The 27,471-nt window shown below is 33.7% G+C and overlaps 2 protein-coding genes across 3 annotated transcripts in view; one reads left to right on the forward strand and one right to left on the reverse strand.

Annotated features, from left to right (window-relative positions):
- The window catches only part of LOC115211137 (zinc finger protein aebp2), a 185,229-nt gene extending 183,623 nt beyond the window's left edge, over positions 1 to 1,606 (reverse strand). Inside the window, exon 1 of the mRNA XM_029780083.2 lies at positions 1,068 to 1,606. Coding sequence (XP_029635943.1) covers positions 1,068 to 1,573 — 506 coding nt within the window. The 5' untranslated portion in view covers positions 1,574 to 1,606. The remainder of the gene's footprint in view (positions 1 to 1,067) is intronic.
- A 205-nt stretch (positions 1,607 to 1,811) lies between these two features.
- Positions 1,812 to 27,471, forward strand: part of LOC115211136 — a 238,671-nt gene continuing 213,011 nt past the window's right edge. Inside the window, exon 1 of one of the 2 annotated variants that reach the window (XM_036502257.1) lies at positions 1,812 to 1,953. The gene's annotated coding sequence lies outside the window, so the exon portion shown is untranslated. Of the gene's footprint in view, positions 1,954 to 2,387; positions 3,040 to 27,471 lie in introns of those variants that run through there. The other variant, XM_036502258.1, reaches the window with a different exon arrangement.

Below are 27,471 nucleotides of genomic sequence, written 5' to 3' on the forward strand. Positions count from 1 at the left end.
AAATTTCCTACTATTACCACCACTTTTTAGATGTAACAGTTCGTATATATAACTGGATGGGGAAAAGAAACTAAAAAGAAAGAAAGTACCGAAATTGAAAAGAACAATGAATTAAAAAATTAAAACAAAATAAAAAAGGCTTTGAAGGGGTCATGGGAGGTGGGGACGAATGTGATTAGTATATGATGAAGCATATGTCAGAAATTTTCTAACATTTTTCGCTTCTGCTTTTTGCTTAAAATATAAGTTGTCAATCGAACTAACTTGTAAGTTAAGGCTGTTGTAAATATTTTCTTTAACCTCATGAAAATCGAAGTCCCCCACCACCATCACACACAAGAAAAAAAAAAAGAAATATATATAGAGGGGGGATGTAATTAAGCGAATATTAAAAGGAAAAGAAAATGAAATAAATATGAATGCATTTCCATAAACGACCAGACATGGATTTTTCTCCCTTCAGTATGAAAATGCCTACATTATAATCACTGCCAGCTATTTTATTCATTTGTCTGTTACCCCACATAGCATCCTGTTAATGAAAATTAGCAGACACACATACATAAATATATATATTTATATACATACACACACGCGAACGTCTACATAGATATTTATATAAATACAACTCGTGTGTAACAATTTACTGCAAATTCAAATGAATCGCCAAGGAACAGACATACACACACACACACACCGGTTACAATGAAGCAAGCGTGTGTGTGTATAGGCCTTCGTCTTACTCCCCTTCCACTACAATACCTTTAATATTTGTTCAGTAGCCATGCTCGTGTCAGCTTGTTGCTGTTGTTGACTACTTTGTAGATTTTCTTTTAAACCAACATACATTCATACAATCACACGCAAATAAAAGATCGCGAAAAAGTGATTCTGTATTTAATACATAAATCATTTGAATCGCTCAACTTGTTTGATATATTTTCAAATAATCGCGGTAATGATGCGAACAACAAAATAATTCTTCAATCAACAGCTGAAATCAAAACAAAAACTAACAAACAAGCAAATCTATAAATATTATTATTAATGTGTTTTGTTTGCTTTACCTCTCTGTTGTTGAGACTGTTGTCGACAGTTGCTGCTGCTGATGCTCTGCTTTTTCATGTCGAGAAGACCTCCTCCTTTTACGGGGCGACTCAATTATCGGTCGCTGTTGTTTATCTTTCCTTGAACGTAAATTCGGAATGGATGGTTGATTTAGCAATAGTCCCTTGGTCGCCGAGTTACTGTTGATATTGATATTACTACCATTAATCCGAGAACTCTTGTCAGATTTGGTCGCTGCTCTCTGCTTCTTCTTTGCATCTTCGGCGATTGTGCGAGTAGTGGTAGCGGTGATGGAAGCATGGCACGATTTATCATCTAAGATACAATTGAGAACAACACCATTTTTCTTACAAACGTCCACTAATTGAGAGTTAGTAGTTGATGTTGTTGTCGTCGTCGTGCTGTGATTATTATGTTCTTTGCTGGACGCTTCTTCACTATCTTCCATAGCACCACTACCCTGCTCGTCAGTGCAGCAGCCGACCGTCGCCATCTTGTACACCATGACGATGTGACGTCACATAACGTGAGTCGTGGATTCCCGCAGTTTCTCACCGGAAGGGGTTTTCCAACATGGCATCCGTTATACTCAAAGTCAACATTTAGTGGACTGTTGCTTCTTAATCTTCCCCTTTTTCGCTCTATTATTTCCTGTTTCTGTTGTCCGCATGGTAATACATACCTCCAAATTACCGCTGGATTGCTTTTTAATGAAAATTAAATGATTTTTTTATCTCAAGATATTCAAAATTAAGCTTGTCAAAACTGAAGTAGTACAAAATCAGATCGAAATCCTAAACTGATAAAATAATAATAAAAAAAAGGACCACCTTTTCATCTTTCGTAAATTATTATTGTTATTAAAAAGACTAGAATCTTCTCAAGGTAAGCGTTACATGTTATAAAAATCTACTTCCTTTTCTTTTTCCGTGTTTGTTAAACAAATTTTACTGGTCATTTTCGATATCTTTGGAAAACTTCGTAATTAATGTATTCAAAACTATATGGAACCTTGTTATGTAACATCGCTGCATTTGTTCCCCGCCCCGCACAAATGAACTAACCGTTGCATTTAACAATATATACTATTCAGATTTATGTCTTTCTTTTCGTTTCATATCTCTTTTAGTCTTTAACGTGCGTTCCCTCTTAACATGCTTCTATATATATTTACAAACAAAAACTACACATTTCCATTTATTCATACAATGCATACCTGTTTGAATTTTATTTATTTTTCTCGTAATACATTTGTTATTTACGTTACCGATTTTCATCCTTCTGTATACTGTACTAATTTTCCATTGAGCTCAGTTAATGTAATTTCTCAAAGTTATGGCCATATCACACTGAAAACATCAGTTCTCGTCCGATCACCGAAGTTAGGCAACGTCAACTGTAGATTGTATTTAGATGGGTGACCACTTGGGAAACTTGCGTAAGCATCTTTTCGGCTCAGATGTGGGTTTGTGCTTGAGAAGTTCACTTCATAACTACATGATTTTAGGTTCAATCCCCTAGCATGACACTTTCAGCTTCTATCTTATATCACCGCCTCGGTTCGACCAAAGATTTGTAAACCTATGTGAAATTTGATAGACGAAAACTATCGGCGGAATCGGCCCTGTTTTGTGATGATTGATTTAATTCATCAGCTGGTCTAGTATCATCACATGTCCCATATGTACCTTTAGTAGAGTTTACTCTTACAAACATTCAGACCAAGTCTCCACTCCGATGATGACTCGTGTCCAAGAATTTCGGAGACCCTGAAATGGGTCAGAGACGCTGCCCTTCTAACCAAGCCATTTTTGTATCAGTATATCCTGAAATCTTTGACGTTTTATTTCTTTCACATGGATCTATGTTTGTGAGATGGAGAACGCTGCTCTGCGAAGGTCTATGACAAAACTTTTCGTGGTCCGCTGAAAAATCATGCACCACAGATCAGAGTAGAAATTAAACGTTAAGGTTTGTCAGAATGTATATATTCGTGAATTTGCTTAGTTTAATAGTTTTCCATTGTGTTTCATATGTTTGATTGAATTTATTCTGTTTAACTATTAGTTGTATTTCATTGATTTTAAACACAAGCGGTTCAGAAAATATTCAGTACATCAGTGACCCGCAAGAAACTATTTGAGAACCCCGGACAGATTTTTGTCATAACTTTAATTTTTAATGAGTTGTAAAGCATTCTCAGTGAAAATATTTCGTTTAAACGATGTGTGTCAGAGAAATGAGCGTGTCTTTCTTTTTTTTAATTTTTACGTTAATTCATGTTAAACTAGTTCTCTAGACCATGTTTATTAATGAACTTTTCTATATCGGACTCGAGTCTTTTGCCGATTGGAGCACCAGACCATGTGCGCTTTAAAACTATTGTACTTCATTTCTAATTGCTCTCAATATACGACAAACGAATTTTTAAAAATATACTAATGTTCTCAGTTACTATCACATTATTCTAAATTTGTACTTATTTCTAAAAGTGAATGTAGACGTTTGATGATTTCAGGTGTTTTCCTCCACCCATCATATTCACCCTAAGTCTCTAAGGTAAATAAAGTTGTTACATAGATCCTTTTCATAGCGCCCATTTATCGTTTTGCACATTTCCATCATACACACAGTCTTACACGTCTGTATCTTAGAGTAAATGTTTTTAATTTGTCTTGTTTTTTTTCTCACGTAACTATTTTCAAATCATACAGTTGTTTAATAATTCTTCTTTGTACCAATTCACTTTTTACCTATACGTTTTTCGTTGTGCGGACAAGGACGTATATAATCTTAAAGAGAATCTTACCATACATTTGTAAAGTCGTATATATACTCTTGTGTTTATGTATTTAAGAGTTCATCACATTTGCCTTTTATTATTCTAATATGGTCTTCAAATTTCAATTTTTGTTTTTTATCTTATGTAATTCCCAAACCTTTTTCTATATTCACTTTAAGAATTAAAGTTTCACAGCTCTATTTCTTATTGATCTTTTCTAATGAAGGCGTTTGTTTGCATTTGTCCCGATGGAAAGGTTACTAGTTAGGAGGTATAACTCTAATCTTCCATTTTCCTGTCATTTTGAAGTCTAGCATAGTGTGTGATGTGGAAAACATTGATATTATCCTCAAAAAGGTATAAGTTTGTAGTTACCTTTCCTTTGATATAAATTGATATCAATTTCAGAAAAGTAGTTTGAATAGTGAGTCTTGAGGTATTCCCAAGTCACAATATCACATGCTGTGTTGATTTACTCTATTAAACTCATTTGTTTTCTGCTGCTGAGAAAGTTATTAAATCTACTTTAATATCTGAATATCAGTATCATATACTTTTTAAGTTATTCTAAATTTATAAACAATTCTCAATTTGTAAAAGAAAAATTGTTTTCCATAGAATCTAGTTTCTTTGCCAATTCCCCTCTTCAGAATCTCAGTTATGAATTTTCCACTTTACTCTGACATTTCCCTTTTCATATATAGTACTAACCTTACCTTTTTTTTTTCTACAGCTTTGGTGATTGTGATCACTTTAGGAATTTTTGGTACAGTATTGTTAGGGGCTTTGTACTACCCTCAACTATTTCTTTCAGAATTCTAGGATGTATACCATCCTTGATGATTTGTCTAAATATATTCCATGCTGACATAGAATGGATAAGGTGCTAGGATGAGAAATCACAACTCTGTTTTTCTTGGATGAGTTGGGGATCAAATCTAATGTAAAATCATCTACATATAAAAGCGGTTGTTGTCTGGCCCTGATTGATCAGACCTATGTCCATTCAGTCTTGCACATCAGAAACTTTATTATCCAATATGTTCTTCATTTTTCGAGACAGAGGAATATTTGGTTGCTATTTTTAGCATGTCAGAGGACAAAATGCACTGATATACTTAGGTTCTGGGTTTAGATTAAGCTGACCTCAACTTTGTTTTATATTCTTCTAGGATAGATAATATCAATCAACTATTAGGGGTTCACAATCAATTGTATGCTTCTTGCCAGAATTGTAGTATTGTAAGTTAGAAATCAATATTCACAGATCCATTATTGTTGTGAGTTGTTTAGCTTTTGCTCAGCTCAGGTCAAGCTGGCCTGTGATGAAAAACATTTCAGCCATGGCCTCTCTGATCTTTTTTTTTAGCTGTTTTTTATGACTACATTATTTAGCTAGAGAGGGCAATACCCATGGCCTTTTACAGAGCCCCTGAAACTAATGGGAGGAAAGAAGAAGATATCTTCAAACCAAAAACTTAACCCAAATGCTTGCAACAGAGTGGACTCCACTGAAAGTAACAGTATGGTGGTGTTAAATTGGGCAGTTGGTTAAGTTTACTACCCAAGTAGGCTATGGTAGGATTTTGAACTTGGTGCATCTGTTCCAGTGTTCTTACAGTTCTGCTAGACCCCTGCCTTGGAGTGATATTTTCTTCTTTTCAACACTGAAAAGATGAAAGACAAAACTGACTTCAGTGAGATTTGAAGCCATTGCACAGAGCGTTGGAACAAATACAGCTTAACATCCCATACACCATTCAGATGATTCTGCCAATTCACTGCCTATAAGTTGATGAGGTGTAATTCAAGGAAGATTTGACTGCTCTTTCTAGTATGTCATATGACTATGAGTAGGCTCTTTTGTTTTCAACCATGTGATAGGTCTGAGCTTAGCTGTGTATTAGTTCAGTTACATTTGTAACACTTAACCAGTCAGCATCTCATGCCTATGAAAAAGTCATCCTGGTGATGACTCTATCTACAAGAAATAGCACATAAATTTCTATCAAAGCACACTGTATAGCCTTAGAGAAAGAATGTGTTGAATAACGTGGTCTTGGATTTCTCTGGACATGGGAAAAACAAAGGATGGTCAGAGCTAGAATACCTTTGATCTGGGGCTGGCCTTGAGATCAATAACAGCTAGATAGCTGTTGTTGATCCCTTACAAGAGATATCAACCTAATCCCCATCAAACTATGCCCTATTGTCTTCAAATAGGAAGGCTGCATTAGATTATGTAGTTCCAGATATGTTTGGAAAAAAACTGGGATGATCATAGCCAGAAGCCTTTGATGTTTTCTCAGTCAAGCTGACTTGAGATGGGTGGGGGATAGAGCTATATAACAAATAACATCAAAGTGAACTGCATGGATTTGGATTTGTCTGTTTCTGGAATAATGTTTGTTTGCTGCAGAATGGCACTTCAGTAAAAAGCTATTTAATGTCACTAATTTTATTGTACAGATTTTACAGCATCTAGCAGGTCCTAATCAAATAGAGATCTGTTCCTATCCTAAATGTCTGTTTGGCTGAATGAATTGCCATGTAGTTAGGCAGTGCACTTTACCATCATGTAGTTCAAGATTTAATCGCAATCCATGGCCCCTTGGGAAAGTGTCTTCTACCATATCCTCAAGTCTATCCAAACTTGTGACGTTGAATAGACAGAAACTGTATGGAAGTCTCTGAGATGGACTGCATGTGTTATTTGATGCTTGATTTAATTCCTGCCTGGTTTAACACCATCATTAGATAAGTTCACATTGTGGCAAGTATTTAAACTAGGTTTCAACTTGTAGCAACTTGGTTATAGTTTCTGCTTCTCATTCATTGCATCCCAGAAAGGCCTCCCTGACTGATTGGCTTATAAAGTCACTCATAGATAAACTCCAGCCTCTTGCCCATAGGTATACTGTTTCTTCTCACTGCCTGTTCTCCTGTACTATTATAGCTTTTACACTTGAGGCATGACCAGGATCATGCTGTCTCCACTTACACATTCCTATCCCACTCATCTCTCCTTTACCTATCACCCTTGTTGCTTGACTCTGCACTAATATGTCCGGTCCTTTCTTCCCACATACGCATTCACTCTCATACATATATTTCAGAGCTCATCAGATTGTTGTTATTTAGACTCAAGTTAGCCCTGGTACAGCAAATTTATAAGCAAAGGCTTTGTAGCGGTAACCATATTTATCTTTTCTTTCAGGCATTGTGTAGCTGGGACTATAGTATCCTACCTATTTTGAAAGGTGCAGTGAACAGCTGCATAGTCTCTCTTTGCTTTGTGATTACAGGAGTATAATAGATTTTGTGACCACAAAGAAGTTCTCACAGCAACTTGCTTTGATGCTTAATTTAATAGAAAAGGAAGAATCGTTGTCTAACTAGATATTTATGTCTGTTTCAGAATATCTAACACATCCAAATTAAATAGCTGATGATGATGATCATCATCATAATGCTTTTCATGCTTGCAAGAGTTGGAAGGATTTAATCCAGCACATTGTTTGCCCAGTTGTAGATCGCAATCTATGTGTATGAGTAAATACTGATATTCCACATTGTCAGTACTAGGGCAAACTGGTGGTAATGTTGACACTACTTGTTGATATTTTGATCATTCACTCTATGCTTTCAAAAATTTTTGGAATTAAGAAACCTTTACTTAAAAACATGTAAGAATTGGTGACAAGAAAAGCATCAAACCAGAAAATTCTGCCTTAAAATGATCCTTTGTTTAACCCATGCTAGCATAATAGATTGCAAGAGTTCTCAGTATCTCCGGTGAAAGTGTGAAGGAACACAGTTGCACCAGAGTACAACTGACCATCCTTGACCCCACCCTCTTGCTCTGCTTCTGACATGTTATATGTGTTTATCTTTTTGTAGTACATTTGTATATTGTATAGAATAAAGCATATTGACTAAAAGTTCAGCAATACTGTCAAAAACTCTTTGTTATGAAAAAGGCCATGAATTAGTGTTGGTGAGTTTAGCCATAGTTCTACAAGTTGGAGATATGATCATTGAACTTATCTGTATGTCAGCTGCTAAATTACCAATAAAAGAGTGTTTTCTTGCTGATTTACTGTTCACTGCTGCTGTTACAACTGGATTACCATTGCCATTACCAATAACTATAATATTGTGCATGGTACTTGCTTTGACATAGCAACTCTCACAAATATATCATGTGTATTTTGCCCATCTCCATAGCAATCACATATGTAATGTAGGCTGCTGATTGTTCAAAAAGAAGATGGCAAAAGTCAGAGGTGTACATCATGTAAATTAATGACTACTCCTAAAGATTGTCTTAGCATTTATTTCTTTTGCTGTTTTTCTATGACCTCAGATGTAACAAAAGAGCATCTTAGATGCATCTGGTTGTTTGATTTGCTACCTTAGAGACCTGATCTTTTCCGTTGACAAATGCAAACTTCAAATTTGAGGATGTGCATTGGCCACTAGCATACCATCCATGAGATTTTTTTTGCTACATACTCACACATATATTGTCTAGACACAAGCATGACTGTGGGGTTAAGAAGTTTATTTTGCATAGTTTCAGATACAGTCTCATTGTGTGATACTTTGGGTAAGTGTCTTACCCTATAGCCGAGGACTAACCTATGCCTTGTAAGTGAATTTGGTTGGTGGATGCTGTAGGAAGCTTGTTATATATATATGAGGGTGTGCTGAAAAGTTCCTGGCCTTGGGTAAAAGAAAATACAGCAGGATCAGTTAATTATGATTTTATATTGAACTTCTTCCCTGCAGCAGTCCCTCAGTTTTTTTAAGCCCTGTAAAAAAGAACTTGGAAGGCTGGGCCTCCACCCAGCTCTTTGGTGATACTTTTAAAACTACTTTTTCAGTTCCTCCTCATATATGGGTGTATGTGCATGCAAATGTGAGCAAATATTGACATCCCACAGCTATCCTAGTCCCTGCTAGTGATATATTTACATTCCTTGTTGATATTATCACTGGTTGCTCTGCATTTTCAAAACCCTGAGGAATAATAAACCCCTTACTTTAAAATTTTAAAAATAGGTAAAGGTTGGCAACAGAAAGATCCTCTGGCCATAGAATACTGCCGCTGATAATTCCATCATCCAGATCATAGTAACACAACAATATGAACATTAAATGTGTGTGTGTAAAATATTAGGTGTTCCAAATACCAATTCGAAAGAGAAAAGAGCAACAGCCATAATTGAGCAAAATAGAAGGTAATTTTGATTTTAATAGAATAATTTTTAGTCTCCACTTACTCAAATGTATGGCACATTTGTTTGTTTTTTTGTTTTTTTAATTTTCATTTTTAAAGAAATTTTTTATTTGAGCTGTAGTGAAATTTAAAAAATGTTTTTTTAATGTGTGTATGAGGTTTTGCTTTATTTAAATGTCTTCTATTCGAGCATTTACTGTGTTGGTTTCAATCAAATTTGTGAAATGTATTCAGTTTTACAGATATGTTAATCATCATGTTCCTTTTGTAGATAATTTGAACAATATGTAAATTATTTCTCCGTTGAATACTAATAACTGATAGTAGAAATGACATAGCATTCTTTTCAACAGTTCACCAATCATATGGAATATCTGGCTCCTTTGTAAATGATGATATTATGAATGTAAGAGAATATTCACAAAGGCTACTTAATTTCTACCAGAGAACTTTGATATTTAGATAAAACTCTTAGATGATCAAGATAATTCTATAAAGAATCTTCAAACTGTCATTGAAACTGATCTCAAATTTACAACTCGAGGACTAGTTTTGCAATTTCAAAAGTTCTTTCATTAACTTCTAAAGTAATCAAAATTTATAAGGTCCTACATGATCTGACTGATACTATTCATGTACAGATCAACATTTGTTCAGGATTCAACAAAAAGATGCTAATCAATTGAAAAGTTGGTTGTTTATTTTCATGTTCAACAAAGACCATTGTAAAAGATGCAAACTTTTGTTTGATTCAATATCATCATCAGGAATCCTTAAGCAGGTAATGTTCTTAGGGTGTTCCTTGAACCCAGTCTACTTCCTTGGTACCAATCACCCATGGACAATTTTCTTCCTGAGCTGCCATTTTCTGTATTCATATATAATATTTTATCACTTATAAAATTGTAATGTTAAGGTAGGCTATTTTTGGATAAAATGAGAAGGGTGCAGCAGTGTTAGTGTAGGGGAAATGAGGTGGCATAGGGAGAGTGACTGATATCTAGGACGGGGAGAACAGAGTTGTGTAAGCAAGAAATATGAAGTGGCAGTGGGATGGTAACATTAATATGGCTGTCATTCAGGGATACACATGTACATGCTTTCAATCAGTTTACAAAGCCAAGTCAATTGCAGACAGATGATTATTAATGAATTTAGCGTCCGCTTTCCATGCTAGCATGGGTTGGATGGTTCAACTGGGGTCTGTGAGGCGGGAAGGCTTCTTCAGGCCCAGTCAGATCTGGCAGTGTTTCTACGGCTGGATGCCCTTCCTAACGCCAACCACTCCGTGAGTGTAGTGGGTGCTTTTTACGTGCCACAATATATATATATATATATATATATATATATATATATGTGTGTATGTAGGTGTGTCACATGCTGTTAGTTTAAGAAAAGGAATACTTTAGACCAAAATTTTACTCTATTAACATATATACACATACACTTATGGCATGCACACAAATGAAAATAATTTAATCCTACAATTACATTTGTGATTAAACCAAACTCATTCTTTTTCCTCATCCCTCTCTCTCTCTGTCTCTCCACACACATCATGCTCTTTCTTGCTCCACTCTCTGTCTGTCTCTCTCTTTCTACACACACACACACATCTTGCTTGCGCCACCCTCTCTGTCTTTCTCTCTCTCTCTCTCTCTCCACACGCACATCTTTCATATCACACTCTTTCTCATTCCTCTGAAGGTTAGCATTTAACGTCAGGCTTTCATGTTAGCACTTAAGATTACAATTTTGAGTTAGGATTAGAATTACATTTAAGCGGAAACTGAAAAGAGATTCAAAAGATTTGATTTTGTATACAAACTTTTACAGAATTGAACTTGCATGTTTGGAATTTGGATATCAAACAAAAATATATTCTTAAAAAACAATAAAAGGTCTACAAAGTGTTCTTAGTCTGAAATTTTGGTGAGTCTTTTTTCATAAGGTTTACTACAAGTTAGATAAAAAGCTTTGCGATGTTACAGTTAATTCTCTGAATCATTAACTCAGGCAACACCAGGTAGTTCAGCTAGTATATATATGATATATTCTTTTATTCTTTTACTTGTTTCAGTCATTTGATTGTGGCCATGCTGAGCACTACCTTTAGTTGAAGAAATTGACCTTGGACTTATTCTTTGTATGCCTAGTTCTTCTTTCTCTCTCTCTCTCTCTCTCCACACGCACATCTTTCATATCACACTCTTTCTCATTCCTCTGAAGGTTAGCATTTAACGTCAGGCTTTCATGTTAGCACTTAAGATTACAATTTTGAGTTAGTATTAGAATTACATTTAAGCGGAAACTGAAAAGAGATTCAAAAGATTTGATTTTGTATACAAACTTTTACAGAATTGAACTTGCATGTTTGGAATTTGGATATCAAACAAAAATATATTCTTAAAAAACAATAAAAGGTCTACAAAGTGTTCTTAGTCTGAAATTTTGCTGAGTCTTTTTTCAATAAGGTTTACTACAAGTTAGATAAAAAGCTTTGCGATGTTACAGTTAATTCTCTGAATCATTAACTCAGGCAACACCAGGTAGTTCAGCTAGTATATATATAGATATATTCTTTTATTCTTTTACTTGTTTCAGTCATTTGATTGTGGCCATGCTGGAGCACTACCTTTAGTTGAAGAAATTGACCTTGGACTTATTCTTTGTATGCCTAGTTCTTATTTAATTGGTCTCTTTTGTTAGTGTGTTTACAGGGATGTAAACACACTAACATCGGTTGTCAAGTGATGGTGGGGGACAAACACAGACACACAAACATATACGTACATACATTTTTATATAAGAAGATAATTTTATAACTTCGTTAAACCAAAAAGCAATTTCGTTAAATCGAAGAATAAAATTAGGACTGAAGCTGGAAGTGCTCAGGTGACACCAAGGCGAAAGGAGAAATAAGTTGAAAGGTATAATGAATACACACTCCAATTGATCAAAACAACTTTATAACATTCCCAAATTATCATAAATCAAATATAAATATATATTAAAAGAACAGGGTACCCAATGGTAAAACCCAACAGTGTAAAATATACACATATACACAAATCAAATGTGATAAAACTTAAAAGGGTAATACGAGTGAAGTGGAATGAAGAAAAATATATGGAATAAATTAATGCATAATAAAAGTGACTAAAAGTTTAAGGCAATGGAGCTAAAATAATATAAATATATAAAAATAGTGTAAGGTAACCAGAAAAGAGTTCAGTTGGAGTTTTATTCATTATACCTTTCAATATATATATATATATATATATATATATATATATATATATATATATTGGAAAAAAGGGTAAGATAACAAAAGAACGAAAGAGACCTCAATATTATGTAAATAGAGGAAATTTATCTGTAAAATAATATGTGACAATTATTTTAGAGATATATATATATTTCCCTCTATATTCCCTATCCTCCTTTTCCATAATATTTAGATCTGAAATATTTCCTCAATTTAACTTTCTCACACTGTCTCTGATGAAGGGATATCCATGTTATCCCAGAAACAGCTGTAAGACTATTTCCTTATAAATGTACTGAAAACTCCTGACACCCTTGGCTTCGTTATCTCATTTTCTCTATAATATATATATATATACACACACACACAACAGGCTTCTTTCAGTTTCTGTCTATCAAATCCACTCACAAGGTATTGGTTGGCTGTGGCTATAACAGAAGACATTTGCCCAAGGTGCCACATAGTGGGACTGAACCCGGAACCATGTGGTTGGGAAGCAAGCTTATAACCACACCTGCACCTATAGCAAGCTTCTTACCACACAGCCATGCCTACGCCTATATATATGTAATTTTAATGTTCATTGTTAATAGTTATGTTTAGTCTCTCCAGATCTTTTGGGATCATTTTTTACCAGGTCTTTTTATTCTTTTGTGGTCTTTCCATTCTTTGGGTCAACATTGTACAAGTATTATTACCTTAAAAGATCCATTTAATTCACGTGGCTATTACAGTGTTAATTAATTGGCATAAACAAATTCCTGAAATTGGTTACTCCAAGGATTTGGCAAAGGCATCCCATTTGAAACATTTCCAACATATCAAAGTTATTCTAGAGAAATGTCTATGATTTGCTACTGTATAACATCGCAGGCAGTACAGATAATCAATAAATGCAGAATATAGTATGTAATGAGATGTTCTCTTGTTTCAAAACATACCAATTAGGGAGACCAAAGGCTGCAGATACTAAATCAATTCTATTTTTGATATTGATATCTGTGCAATATAACAGGTGTAATGTGTAATTAAGTATTGGATGTAATCAAATAGACCCAGCCGTAAAGGTATTCACATCAGATTATATACAATAAGTATTAGATAGAAAATGAATGAACTGAACAGTTGTTTTACTTCGGCATGTGTAAACAAGGCTGCACTTTCCAGCAAAAAAATGAAAACATCACCCTGAATGTTAAGGTGTTGCTTCTACAACCTTCTAACACTTATTTTCTATTTATTTATTTGTTGTTAATTCTTCACAGAGTATTAACTCTATAAGTAAACAGTAATAATGAAGAGCTAATTGGCTTTTTTTTTCTAAACCTAAAGAATTTTGATTTTTTAAGGTGGTGACTCAGCATTGCTTAGCCAGATGAATGAAGCTAATAAAAGAATAGGGGCATTGACATTGTAACAGGGTCACTTGGGATTGATATGAAAGCAGTTATCTTGATTAAATTTACAATAAAATTTTAATTTTGTTAAATTAATCTCTTAATTTCTTTCCATTCACATATAACACTGGATCTGAAATAAAACATAATGCTAATAAACTTGATGAAAGCTATAACAAAGTCTTTTTTTATGAATATAATTTTCATATCTGATTTATCATTCTTGCATTGGCTAGACAAACAGGTTTCAGGAAAGAAAATCTGTTGTAACTAAATTATATTTTAAATATCAAATCTCACTAAGGAATTATCAGGGTTTTCCTACCTATTCCTTAGGAAAAATTCAGAAATTTGTCAATATGTAAAACCAATGTAATGATAGGAAGTATTAACAATGTCTGTAACAGTCTTGAGAATACCTGTTACATTGATTTTATGAATCTAATGGCTCAAGTAGTATCAATGTTTCCAAAAACAATAGTTGTGTAGTATAAAAAAAAAATTGTCATAGTTTTTAACTAAACTCTTTAACAATGTGCTCAAGTGTAAAATAAAGCCATCAAGTAGTGTATGAATGAAATGTGACTATGAGAAAATGAATATGACTGCAGTAAGTGAACAGAACATTGCTTTATTTTTACAGTTGCTACAACAGAATTTGTTGTTACAAGATGCAGTTGATGGTTCCCAGGCTTAACACACGAACTGAAGAACCAATTAATTTCCAAACAATTATATTTCCCAACACTCTCATTTATACAATTTTGTACATTTAATTAGTAATTCAATTGTCACTCACTATAAATATGAAAGCTGTCCTTCACTGATTAGGTCAGAATAAGAACAATTTTTGAGTTGTCTCTTGTACTTGTCAGAAAAATGAAAATAATATTAATCATTGACTAATGCTATTTTATCCTTCACCATGTGTTTTTATTAACTGATGAGCTGAACATTCATTTGTCTGGTTAGCTCTGTAAAAAGTAGTGATGATGTCTATTATAACTTCTAGGATCTTCAAAACACTTAGACATAAACTTAATAAGGTTGTTATTGTTCAACTCTGATCCAGTGGAACTATGATCAAAGCATTCCACCCATTGATCATCCCATTTTTTTTCAGACACAGTATATCTAAGACTACATTTATTCCAATACGGCCTTCTCTTTTTGAAGAAGGTAGGGTATAATATAAGCTGTATTTGGCTAGTATTTTTAGCAGATGCAAAAATCATGTAGAAGCTGCCACATTGGCTCAACAAGGTAGGAAATCAATAATTAGTTTTAGATTCTGTTGTGAGGTTAATCTCTTGATAAGATACTCTTTTTAACATAGGCAGCATTCTCTTAATTTAGGTGAACTGAGAAACTCTGAATGAACCTTTTTGTGACCATTTTCTAATGATATGTATTATTCCTCTCAGTTCTTAGTTTTCCTACGTATCAGTCCATCCATGTTCACCATATCTGCCTCTGATAGACAAAAATATATTTTTGTTGGTTCCTCTTTGGATTATTTCTCTAGTAAGGTTTTTTTTTCTTACCTCAAGGAGAGAGATTATTTACTCCTTATTTATTCAAGCTTGGACTGGCTGGTATCCTCACTTGAATGACAATAACTAAGATCAGATGATTCTGAGAGAAAATGAAGAGGAGTTAACTTCAGTACATGACTGGTACTTTATTTTTATTAACTTACCAATCATAGAAGGATAGAAAGCAAAGTTGACATTGGCAAAATGTGAACTCAGAGTGCGAAGATCTGGAACAAATATCATAAGGCATTTCTCTAATATCATAGTGATTCTATAAATCAAATGCCTTAAAGATAACAGAATATACTATCCCTAATATTTTCATTTAAAATAAATGAAAGTAATCAAGAATTTGAATGGTTTAGTAACATACTTAATGTTTTCATTATTGAGCTGATGTTTGGAACATGATGAATGTTTCTTTCTCAAAATTATGATGGAAAATTGTTTAATTTAGATATAAACACTTTAAAAACAGGTGGTTTTGTATCACAGAACCAGAGTCAGTTTCAGGCAAACTGATATAGAAAGGATTCAAATGCTCTCTCCAGTTATAACAAAACACCTGCAGAAGATGTAAACAGTTTAACCTATGTGATATGGTGAAGGAAGTAGTTATTAAATGGTAGATATAATGAATGTTGATAGCTACAGGATTCCTTTAAACTCTAAGTAAGAAGTTCTATCTCCTTTGACTTATCTGTATCTCTTTATAACTTTATTGTTTTGAGCGGCTAATTTGTCAAATTTCCAAGCTTGGTGCACTTCTGATGATCTTACTTCCTGCCTTTAATTAATTTCTGATTTGCAATAGCTTCCTTGATATACTTATCAAAAGCGTTGTTGAAATATTTATGAAAATGATTAGCAAAAGTCTTTAGAAAAATTTTATTGATTTAAAAAGCAAAAAAAAAAAATTCTTTCCGTTCTAATTATTGACTTTGTATAAGAAAAAAAAAATGAAAGAAAACAGTCATGTAATATTCTAATGCTTCAGCATCAGGTAATTGATAATAGGCCTGCAGTCATAAAATAAAATCCATGCTGGCAAATATTGGCAATGAGATTAAATTTGTTAATAGCCACTGGAAACTATCTGCTCATTTCAAATGACATGTGTTTTGTTGTTGTTTAGCTCCAAGTCAACCCTTATTGAGCTGAATTACATTCATAGGCATTCCTGTAGTGACTACCCAGTTCTTTTAAGGTTGTGTTTAGGACTTCATTATCCATTATGTCCTTTCATTACCATATCTCTAATGAAATATTTAACTTACGTTTTTTTCTTTTTAATTAATTTTCAGAATAATCAAGAATTGACAGGGATTTATTAAATTCTTTCTAACTTTGGCACAAGGCCAGCAATTTTGATATGGGTTGGGGCAAGCCATTTACATCAATCCCAGTATTTGACTGGTACTTATTTTATCAACCTGGAAAGGATAATAAGCAAAGTTGGCCTTGGTGGAATTTGAACTCAGAATGTAGAGCACTAGAAGAAATTCCGCTAACTTTAGCAGAAGGGCAGCAATTTTGATATAGGGTGGGGCAAGCCATTTACATCAATCCTAGTATTGACTGATACTTATTTTATCAACCTAGAAAGGATGATAAGCGAAGTTGGCCTTGGTGGAATTTGAACTCAGAATGTAGAGCACTAGAAGAAATGCCGCTAAGCATTTTGTCCAGTATGCTATTTATTCTGCTCACTCACCACCTTAGGGATTTACTAAATTAACTTCATCTATTAAGTGCGGTATTTTTAGAGGTGATGGAGTAACATATCTGTTAGAGTATTGACAAATACCTTGTGAGATTTCTTTCAGCTTTTTACATTCTCAGATCACCTTCTACTGAGATTAACTTTGTCTTTCAGTCTTTGGGGCTTGGCAGGGTGGGGAGGTGGGATTATCTGTCAAATATTGGGATTGATGATATCAACTACACTCTCTCTCTTCAAAATTACTGGCCTTCTGTTTAAATTAGTAATAATTGTTAATTTGGTATTTGAACATATGTCAAAAATGGTTTCTAGGATAAAATTGTGATAGATTTCATTTTGATGCAACTTCTTTAAAGTAGACTTTTGTTGTTTTTGCAGTTACGGCTATGTGGTTAAGAAGCTCACTTTTCAACCATGTGGTTTTTAGTTCTGTCCCACTGTATGGCACCTTAACAAGTGTCTTCTATAGCCTCAGGTTGACTAAAAGCCTTGTGAGTGAATTTAATGAATAGAAACTGTATGGAAACCCATCATAAATATGTGTGTGTGTGTTCTTCCACTGCTTGACAACCATTGTTGGTTTGTTTACATCTCCGTAACTTAGCTGTTTGGCAAAAAGAGATTGATAGAATAGCTATCAAACTTTAAAAAAAAACGTACTGGAGTCAATTCATGTGACTAAAACCCTTACCCTTTAGTACTCAGATTATTCTGTCTAATGTAATGCTTATTCACATTGTTTTGAATTAATCGTGCATTATCTCATAACTTCAAAACTTTGATGTTGTGATTGCTTATTTTTAGAATTATATTATATGGTAGGATGAAATGCCAGACCTGGCTCATTTGAACATGAAGCAGATATAATTTTAGGGCTGGATATGCTTAATTTAAATCCTAAAAAGTTAAAGGTGATGCCCCAGGATAGCCACAGTCCAGTGGCTGACTGAAGCAAGTAGATGATAAACCTGACATGCTCTCAGGTAGCTTGGTATAAAAATGGCTAAAACAGTAGGGTGCAAAAATAAACACGACAAGTTCTGGTGAAGACAGTTTGTTGCACCCATAAGCTGTGTAAGGAATCTACTGAATGAGAAATGATTGGAGTTAAACAAAAACAACAGTTTAGTCATTTGTCAGCAACTTATTCAAATAGGTTACTTGACTGCCAGTTTGTCAAGCTTTATACTGGCTAGTCTAGACATAGTGAGGGCTGAGTGGTTAAGATCAGAGATCTAATTCCATTAGGTAGCATCTTGGCCAAATGTTTTTCTTTTTACCATAACCTCATCAAATCAATAATTCTGAGTGAACTTGGGTTCAATCATACTTGTTTGCCAAAGGACCAACCTTGTCACACTGATTCTGTGTGAGAATTACATTAAGAGTATAAGTATTTATGGAATACACAGCCACATGTGTTGTAATTCAGAACAATTGGAACATTCATTGTCACAACCCAACAGAGAATCCATTTACATTGTAGCCAGCATTTTCCAGACTGGGTCAGTGTAATATTATCTCAAAACCTACTGGTAGTTCTGGAGTGCCTTATTTGTATTAAGAATTATTAAAGAAATTTGGCGTGTTTTAGGAAACAATTAAAATTTTAATTGGATATGATGTTAATCAACTTTGTTTTTAAACTGGAATTGAAATTCAATCTTTTATACTACTATGTGTACATCACTTTAGTGTAGTGGGATTTATTTTTTGAGTGAAAGTGACGTGGAGTGAGATTACACATACATTTTACACTGTGATTTCCACTCTTCTTAGTCAGTATTTATAGAATTATTTAAGATAGAGGTTGTTAAACTGAATATTCTACACAAAAAATTCAAAATTTATTGAAATTTCCCTCTTAGTTAGACAAAGAAAACAAAACTGTAGCAACCATTGCTAATGACTCTCAAAGTAAAGGTGAAAAAATTTCAAGAAATTGTCTTAATTTCATTTTTATTAGATTGTTTTGTTTCTCTAGGTTCAAGTAACTCTTATTGTGTTATCAGTAATCAGTAGTCTGTATTGAGGGGTACATTGTTTCCCAAGGAAGGACTTAATATTCACAGTATTTCTCACTCTTACTTTCTGGTGAGTATGAAGTCTATCTGACTTGTGTGTTTGCCTGATTAATGCAATTATTTGATGCTAACAATCAAATTGTGCATTCAGTTGATAGCACAAGAGGTGTTCACACCTAACCACTCCACAGTTGGGCACAGCACTAACATGTTAATTGTTAGTCCAATGTTCACAATTAGAAATTTTTTATTGTTTGTGAATTTGTGAACCATGGTTTTATTGGTGCGATGCTCCCTTCTTATCACCTACTACTTTACAGCTTGTTCTGAGTGTATTTTATTATGCTATTAGCATTAGAGAGGTAACATTTTGGAACTGAAGTGATCCTTCTGCATTGTATCACTTTTTGATACAGGGTTGCTTTACTGTGGCTTCCAGAGTTCACATCTTTATGCAGTTAAAACAAGAACTCTGTTCTAAAATTTTTGGATCTGTTTGAGTTACCTTTACTGTGGCTGTGAAACCACATCTTTGAAAATAAACTTGAGTGCATTTGGGATTGCCTAGCATCCTTGACTGGTTGCCTTTAGTTAAGCTTTGAAGCTGTCTCTCTGTGATGTACTTGTGTGATACTTGTTTTATCAGAACTAGTGGGACTCGTGAATATTTCACAGAATTAATGGTAAACCTATTGGGTTATTTTTGAAAACTTTATCCAAAAATCCTGAAAGCATAGCCTGTATTGTGTCTGTATGGAAAGATAGTTGCTTGTCTGTTACTTATTGAAAAGTGAAAGAAATGATGGTTACAACGATTACTTGATGCACTTTATATATACAATTTTATAGACTTTAATATACAGCACTCATAAAATAAACATTTTTTCATTTTCCCCATAAACAAAAAAAAATATCCTATACATATGATACAACCTTTAGTTAAATTGCATATATCTGTCATGTAAATAAGTGTGAATATTTCACAGAATTGCACTTGTGCACACGTGTTAAGTGATAGGTGATATAAAAAACTTAGTTCAATTTTAAAAAATTACACTTTTCACTATGCACTCAGCACCAACACCATCACCACCTCCATTTCCACCATCACCACCTCTCTCTCTCTCTCTCTCCCTGCTCTTCTTTAACCTCACCATCAGAATATCACCCCTCTGCTAAAACTATATTTTTAACTCTCCTCCATAACATTACTTTCAAACTAACTTTTTTAACCACGTAATAAATATTGTTCCCCCTACCTCATGTTATGGATGCTTCTCTCTTTACCTTTATCTCACCTTCTTTTTCTTTGTCCCTCTTTCTGTCTCAGTCTTCATCTTATCCTCTTTTTCTTTCTCTTCAACTAATCGTATGAAAGTGTTACAATTACATTCTCTTACCTCATGCTTCTCTCTCTCTCTCTTTTCTTTCTCCCTTTATTTTTCTAATCATGTGGAAGCTTTACCAATGGGCTAAGTAATGTAATGACAAGCAGAATTATTATATGATGGTATCACAGTCTGGGGCAGATTAGCAAAAGGAATAGATGAGTATAGTGGTTGTTTGAGGCAGCTGGCCACCAAGTTAGGAATTGATGCAAACTATTGGGCTAGACCAGGGTTTCCCAAAGTGGCATTTGATAGAACTGTGCAGGGGATAAAAAAAAAATGGCTAGGAGTCAAGAGAAGGGTTTAGGAGTTGAAAAGAGTTTAAATGTTTAAATTTTTAAGTAGTTAGTTGTATACAATCCATGCCTCCATGATGCTGGCAAGCTGCCAAAGCCAGTCATAAAGGCACAGACATAGCAGAAATCATTTCCATAATTTGGCAGCTTTCCCCCCATCTAGAATATATGTAGAAAGTGGAGAAATTTTTCAGAATTTCTTCACTTATGGTTCTTATTTTTTTTACTGATATATTTAATATTTCAAAACTATAATATTTCTTGGCTCTTTCACTGGAGGATGGCCACTAGTTGAAACTTGAGCCGCTGGGTATGAGATAAATCAAAATTCATATATTTCTTTTATTCTTCCCCTTGGTTGTTGATTTGCAAATGTACATTGTTTGTATTACCAAATCTATATATCTATGTATGTTCTTTTGGTTTTATTTTTTGAAATTTCCCACCAATAAAGAATGGGACAATTTCCAATCCAGAAATGAGGCTCTTTCTTTGGAATTTGAGCAACATCAATTTGGTAGTTATGTATGTGTGTGCATGTCATTGCATGTCTGACTGTACTTATTATTTATTAACTGAATATACTGTACCTGATGACGTGCTGTTCTTTTATTAATAAATTACAAATGAACTAGTTTTATTTGAAAGTTACAGCACTATAATATTTAGTCTTTATTCAGGTATTACATAATGAAAAGGCAATTTATTTTAAAAGAAATAGAGAGGAACTTACTGGAAGATTATGCCAATTTGTTAACCTCGGAGTTTAGTAAAATAAATTTAAAAGTAGATTTTGCTATGTATGCATTCATAAAATGATCGATTTCAGTTTTTATTAGTGCTAAATTATAATGTACCAACGTTTCAAGTGATAAATATTGAATGTATATATGCATGTGTCATAAAAATTGGTAATTTAATGACTTTTCAAATTCTCTTCACCATTTTTATTATTTAAAATTGGTTATGAATGATGGTAAATTGGTTTTATGAATGAACATGCTGTGTAAACAACCTTGGGAATGCATGCTTCTAAACTTAGAAATTGCTTTACAGAGTGTGTAGTTGGGTGGATGTCAGTGAAGGCACTCTTAGCTAGGAAACCCTTGTTTGAAACTGTTCAACTAATAGTGGCTAGACATACTTGACCATATAGGTGATGGGACCCACTGTGGAATTGCTTAGACACACTTGCTATCACTTTTTCTTCATAGAGTGTACTGGGTGTCTTCTACATCTCACCAGCATGGGTGCTTGATGAGAAATGCAACAGGTCAAAATCAAGGCCTGTTAATTGACAGATGAACCCTAAGTTGGGTCAGCAACTATTTAGCAATGGTGCATGGGAACTTAAGAAAAGCTCAAAATAGGGAATAAGCATGCTGTAAATTTATAGAGTGATAGCTAGTCCTGTGCTCTTTAGCCATAGTGAAAACAACTTGTAAAGACAAAGGTAAATCAAGCTTATATAATCTTTGATCTACAACCATTTGTAGCATTGGTATCTTCCTCATCAGTGATTTTTACATATGGCTATTTAAGGCTGTGTGGTGTTCTGCAAGCCAATATGAGCTTAGATCTTATCCATGCACAAGCTTTTTTATTTCATATACATGCTCCATGTAATTGTGTTCAAGTGTTTTATAATTATCTGACAATGTCTTTTGAGAAATGTATTCTACTATGTATTTAATGCACTCTTTTGATGATAGATTTTAGTTAATATAATGTAGTAATTTTAAAATACAAAAACCACTATCAACTTCATGCAGGACATATATGTGTATATACACGAGTGTACATATGCCCATCTGTGTATGATGCAAATATATAGTGATGTAATTAGTCAATTTAGTTTCGTTTATGAAGTGAATGAAGTTGTACATTTATGTCTATGTGTATTTCTGTCTAAAATATCCTTTCACATAATACATGCTTATTACATAAATTTTGAATCAGGAACAAAGTTAGTTAATAGTTCATTCATGACCATGTAAGTGCTTGCCTGATGTAACAGTTTTAGATGAAAGGTTACTACTATTGTTTTGTTCTATATTTTTTTACACAGAAATTAATATTCTGGCTACTAGCTATATTAATACCCTGTTACACATTATTACATTATCATGCATGCAGCCATTGCGTGTTTAATATCTTGCCCTCTTATTGTTTAGCCTCTTTCACTGTGTGTGTGTAGTATAGAATGGAATAAAATATGAAACTTTTAATGCAGGCTTCTTAGAAGATAAAGATATGTTTTTGTTGTTTGTTTCATTTACTTATTCATTTCTGAAAAGTTGATTAAATTTTATCAAAAATTTTGAAATAGAACAAATGAAAATTTGAAATAACAGAAAAAGGTACTCTAAATTTTGTTCATATGATTATGTATATATATATCCTTCCACTACTTCTTTCTTGCATTTAACTTTCTAAAACAGAAATTCAGTTTCAAATGTCAAAGGTACTTTCTCTTCAAATCTTTCATTGAGCATTAAGCTAATAACTTCACTTTTTACGTTTGTTGTGCTTGTCGTTATCATTATCATAAATTTTAAACAGTCTCCACTCTTCAAACACACACATATATGAAGTAGAAATAAATGTGCTCTTTTCTTTCTATTTAAAAATAAAAATTAACTTTACTTTCCTTTCCCTATCACAAATTTCACTTCAAGAATAATTGCACAATCAGCTTTGGAAAAAAAAGTATATATTGGATTATGTAATTCAAAGTTCATGCCTTTGATCATAGATCATGTTGATCAAATTTGGTTTTACACATCATCATCATTTAAACTTCTGTTTTCCGTGCTGACATGACTTGGATGGTTTGACTGGAGTTGGCAATCCAGAAGACTATACCAGGCTTCACTGACAGTTTTGGTATGGTTTTTTTTATAACTGGATGGTCTTCTTAATCTCAACCACTTTACAGAATGGATTGATTGAGTGCTTTTTACACAGTACCAGCATCAATGAGGTCTGTTTTACACAGTTTTTATAGCTAGATGCCCTTCCTAATGCCAACCACCTTACAGAGTGGACTGGATTCTTTTTATATGGCACCAAAACCAGTGGGATCTGTTTTGGCATAGTTTTTATAGCTGGATGCCCTTCCAAATACCAACCACTTTATAGTGTGGATGGGGTGCTTTTTACATGGCACCAGCACTGGTGGGGGTCACCAAGTAACTCACAAAACAAAGATCCTTTGTGGGGTGGCATGGGAGGAGGTGGCCTTGTACCAGGTGATCCTTAAGTGAATTTCTGAGAGCTTTGCTTTAACAAAAATAGTCAACAAAAACTGAGTTTCATGTTGTGAGCTAATATGTATGTAAGACAATGTGAATGACCCATTTGGTGTAAATGCCATACAAAACAGCGCATGGTATCAGTGGTTGTGTCCTATCACTGACACAGTAGGTACTGCAATTTGACCACCAAAAGCAGCAGGAGGTGGCCTTGTACCAGGTGATCCTTAAGTGAATTTCTGAGAGCTTTGCTTTAACAAAAATAGTCAACAAAAACTGAGTTTCATGTTGTAAGCTAATATGTATGTAAGACAATGTGAATGACCCATTTGGTGTAAATGCCATACAAAACAGCGCATGGTATCAGTGGTTGTGTCCTATCACTGACACAGTAGGTACTGCAATTTGACCACCAAAAGCTGTTTTGTGATCTCAAGTTGTCATGTTCTAGTGTCTACTTTGGCATGGTTTCTATGGCTAGATGCTCTCCCTAATGCCAACCACTGTATAGTATGTACCAGGTGCTTTTTTTTCTGTCACCAGCACTAGTGAGGTTGTCATGAAGTTTGCATGACTAGGAACTCTGAAAGGATAACTATATGCTAGGAGATGAGAGGCAAAATTTGGGTAAAAGTATGTGATAGTGGCCAGAGCAGAACCAGTTTCTTGTTGAGGAGCTGCAGGTCAACAAGTGGAACAGTTGTTCAATCAGTGAATTGCTTTTCCATTTTATTAGCATATAGGTGGGAGAATATTCAACATACTAGTAGACTTTATGTGATTCCTAAACAGAATCAGTGTGGCATGGTTGGACTTAAAAATTTCAAGTACAATCCATCCAACAAGCTTCCACACAGATAAACCCATCCCAATTTCATCAGAAAGTATGAATAAACCTGAGGTTGTGGTAAAAGTTACTTACCCAAAATATCATGCAGTGTGATTGAACCTACGAACCATTGATTGCAAAGTGAACTTCTTAACCATTTGACTATGATATGTCCATAAAAGAGTAGCTGATAGTAAATCAGTTTGGTGATATTTTGTATTGTATTTTGTTTCATTATTGTTGCATTCATTATTATTGCCATCATCTTTATCTCCTTTATTATCATCATCCTATTTTACTTTCACTATCTAACCTTGTTTCCATGCACTTATAATTCAAAAGTTAAACCTCTATAAATTAGATTTTGTGACATTGATTCAAACTTCCTTAACCAATCTATCTCTCTCTTCCCTTTTCTAAATATTTTTCCTGAAATTTGCGCTACTACTATTTTGCATGTTTTAAACCAACCTATATGGAATATTGTACAATATCCCATGTCCATATTGTATATAGCTTGGGTTAAATTAATTTAGAAGTAAACCAAAAAGTAAATGTAATAGTTGTTAATTAGTAATTATAAATATCTTCTTATAGATAATTGGCTATTTTAATAGAAACTGTGTTTACAGGCTAATATTTGAAATAGATGTGCATAGACTGTCAATTTGTATTCTACAGTTTTATATATATTCACATTTAAATTGGTATTTGCAAAATGTTTTTAAATATATACTTTGGTGTGTGTGTGTGCGCACACATATGTGACTTGCAAAAACAGCATTTATTAACCATTAATGTTGATAGCATTTATACAATGTCTCGTCTCAAAATACATATAAATTCAGCCATATTGCACGCATTAAAATCAAATCATATTGTCAAAGACATTTTACCCACTCAATCTGGGGAAGATATTATGATGAGAAAGTCAATGGGATGAATTAAAAATGCATGATTGGGACTTGTAGCAACTCAACTCTGTCAGCGTATTGCTGATTTAAATTCAGTTTATCAGATTGCCTATAACATGTACAGATTTTGTTCTCCTTTCTTTTCCTGTTTCCACTATTAATTTCTCTATCTTGTCTTGTTTGTCTCCAAGTGATGTCATTCCGATGTAAAGATAGCTCTCTATTTCTCTCTCTGTCTATCTATCTATCTATCTATCTATCTATCTATCTATCTATCTATCTATCTATCTATCCATCTATATATATATATATATATATATATAATATATATATATATATACACACCTCTTTCTTTATCTCTCAAATGTTGAAGATTAATTAATCTTAAAGTAGATTGCCTTATCTAAATGAAGTGTAAGCAATTCATAACAAATATGTTTTTGATAATACTTACATGTGTAATACTGTGTGTATGTGTGTATGTGAACACATTCATCTATACTGACAAGCATACATTTTCATTAAATATAATTTATTCTTGAAATTAATTAATGAAATATGAATAGATACTGTTAATCTATTTGTTTAAACATGATGATTTCAAGTAGAATTGACATAATTTTCATTGCACCAAGAATATTTTAATTATCACTGCTGGAAAAGTGCAGTAGCTTAGCATTTGGGGTTATAACCTACAGGTATTACACGTTATTATATTGCATTGTGGCAGAAACTACATTAACCCATTTAGGTCAGTCAATCTAGATGAGAAATCAGCACTGCTTTCACTTCATGAGTCAACAGTAGAAGCATAGAGGAAAATAGCCTGTGAACCTTATATCTAGTAATCATATGTATACACATGCACACAAGTGGGAAATAACGTTTTGTAATGCATGTCATATATATCAGGTTCATATTGTACAAGCTTGATCCTACTGTGCAGTGTCTTCTCCCATAGCCAATATTAACTCGAGCCTTGTAATACAGATTGTATGAAAGCCTATCAATTGGATTGTGCCTTCAATGGATGGGGAAGTTGGCTGTTATCTTTAACAACTTAAGTAATCATGTCAAGGCTTGATGTTTTATTGTATCATACAGTTTTAAGGGCATTTAATTTTTTTTCTTTTTTCCGTTTAGCTGCCTTGAAAGATGCAGTTTTAGGAAGTTGGTAGATATGGGATTGATAATTGTTGCTGATATTTTTTTATGGAGTCAATGAACAGAAATTGCCCATGACCATTTTTGCAGGCTTTCAGTGTCTGGCTGGGCAAAGGAAGGAATAAACCCAGTCCAAATGTTTGCAATAGAATGCAACTTTCCTTTTAAGACAATAAAGTGTGATATGAAGAAAATTTAAGCTCTCTTTCTAGCAGGTTGAGAAACTGTGTAGGGGCTGTGTAAGTATGCCATCTTATCCTTCATTGATGTGAGGAAATATCTTGATCAAGAATGTAGATGACAAAGCAGATTTTGAGATTTTTACTGAACAGAATATAAAAGCAAAAAATCAATAATAAGTCCTTGATGAAAAGTTAAAAGTCAAGGAAATAACAGTTCTCTAGAAATAATTGAATAGATTGAGTATGGATAAGATAGGATAGCAAAGATGACACTTGAAGATAATGTAGTCAGAAAGAAGCTACTAGTTAAGCTTATGATATAAGCTGGTTATCTGACAATACCAAATGTTAATGTCATTCATGATTATAAGTTACTATGAACTTGAGATGACTGCTTGCAAATAT

Source organism: Octopus sinensis, linkage group LG4 (genome assembly GCF_006345805.1).
Source record: "Octopus sinensis linkage group LG4, ASM634580v1, whole genome shotgun sequence".
Taxonomy (NCBI): domain Eukaryota; kingdom Metazoa; phylum Mollusca; class Cephalopoda; order Octopoda; family Octopodidae; genus Octopus; species Octopus sinensis.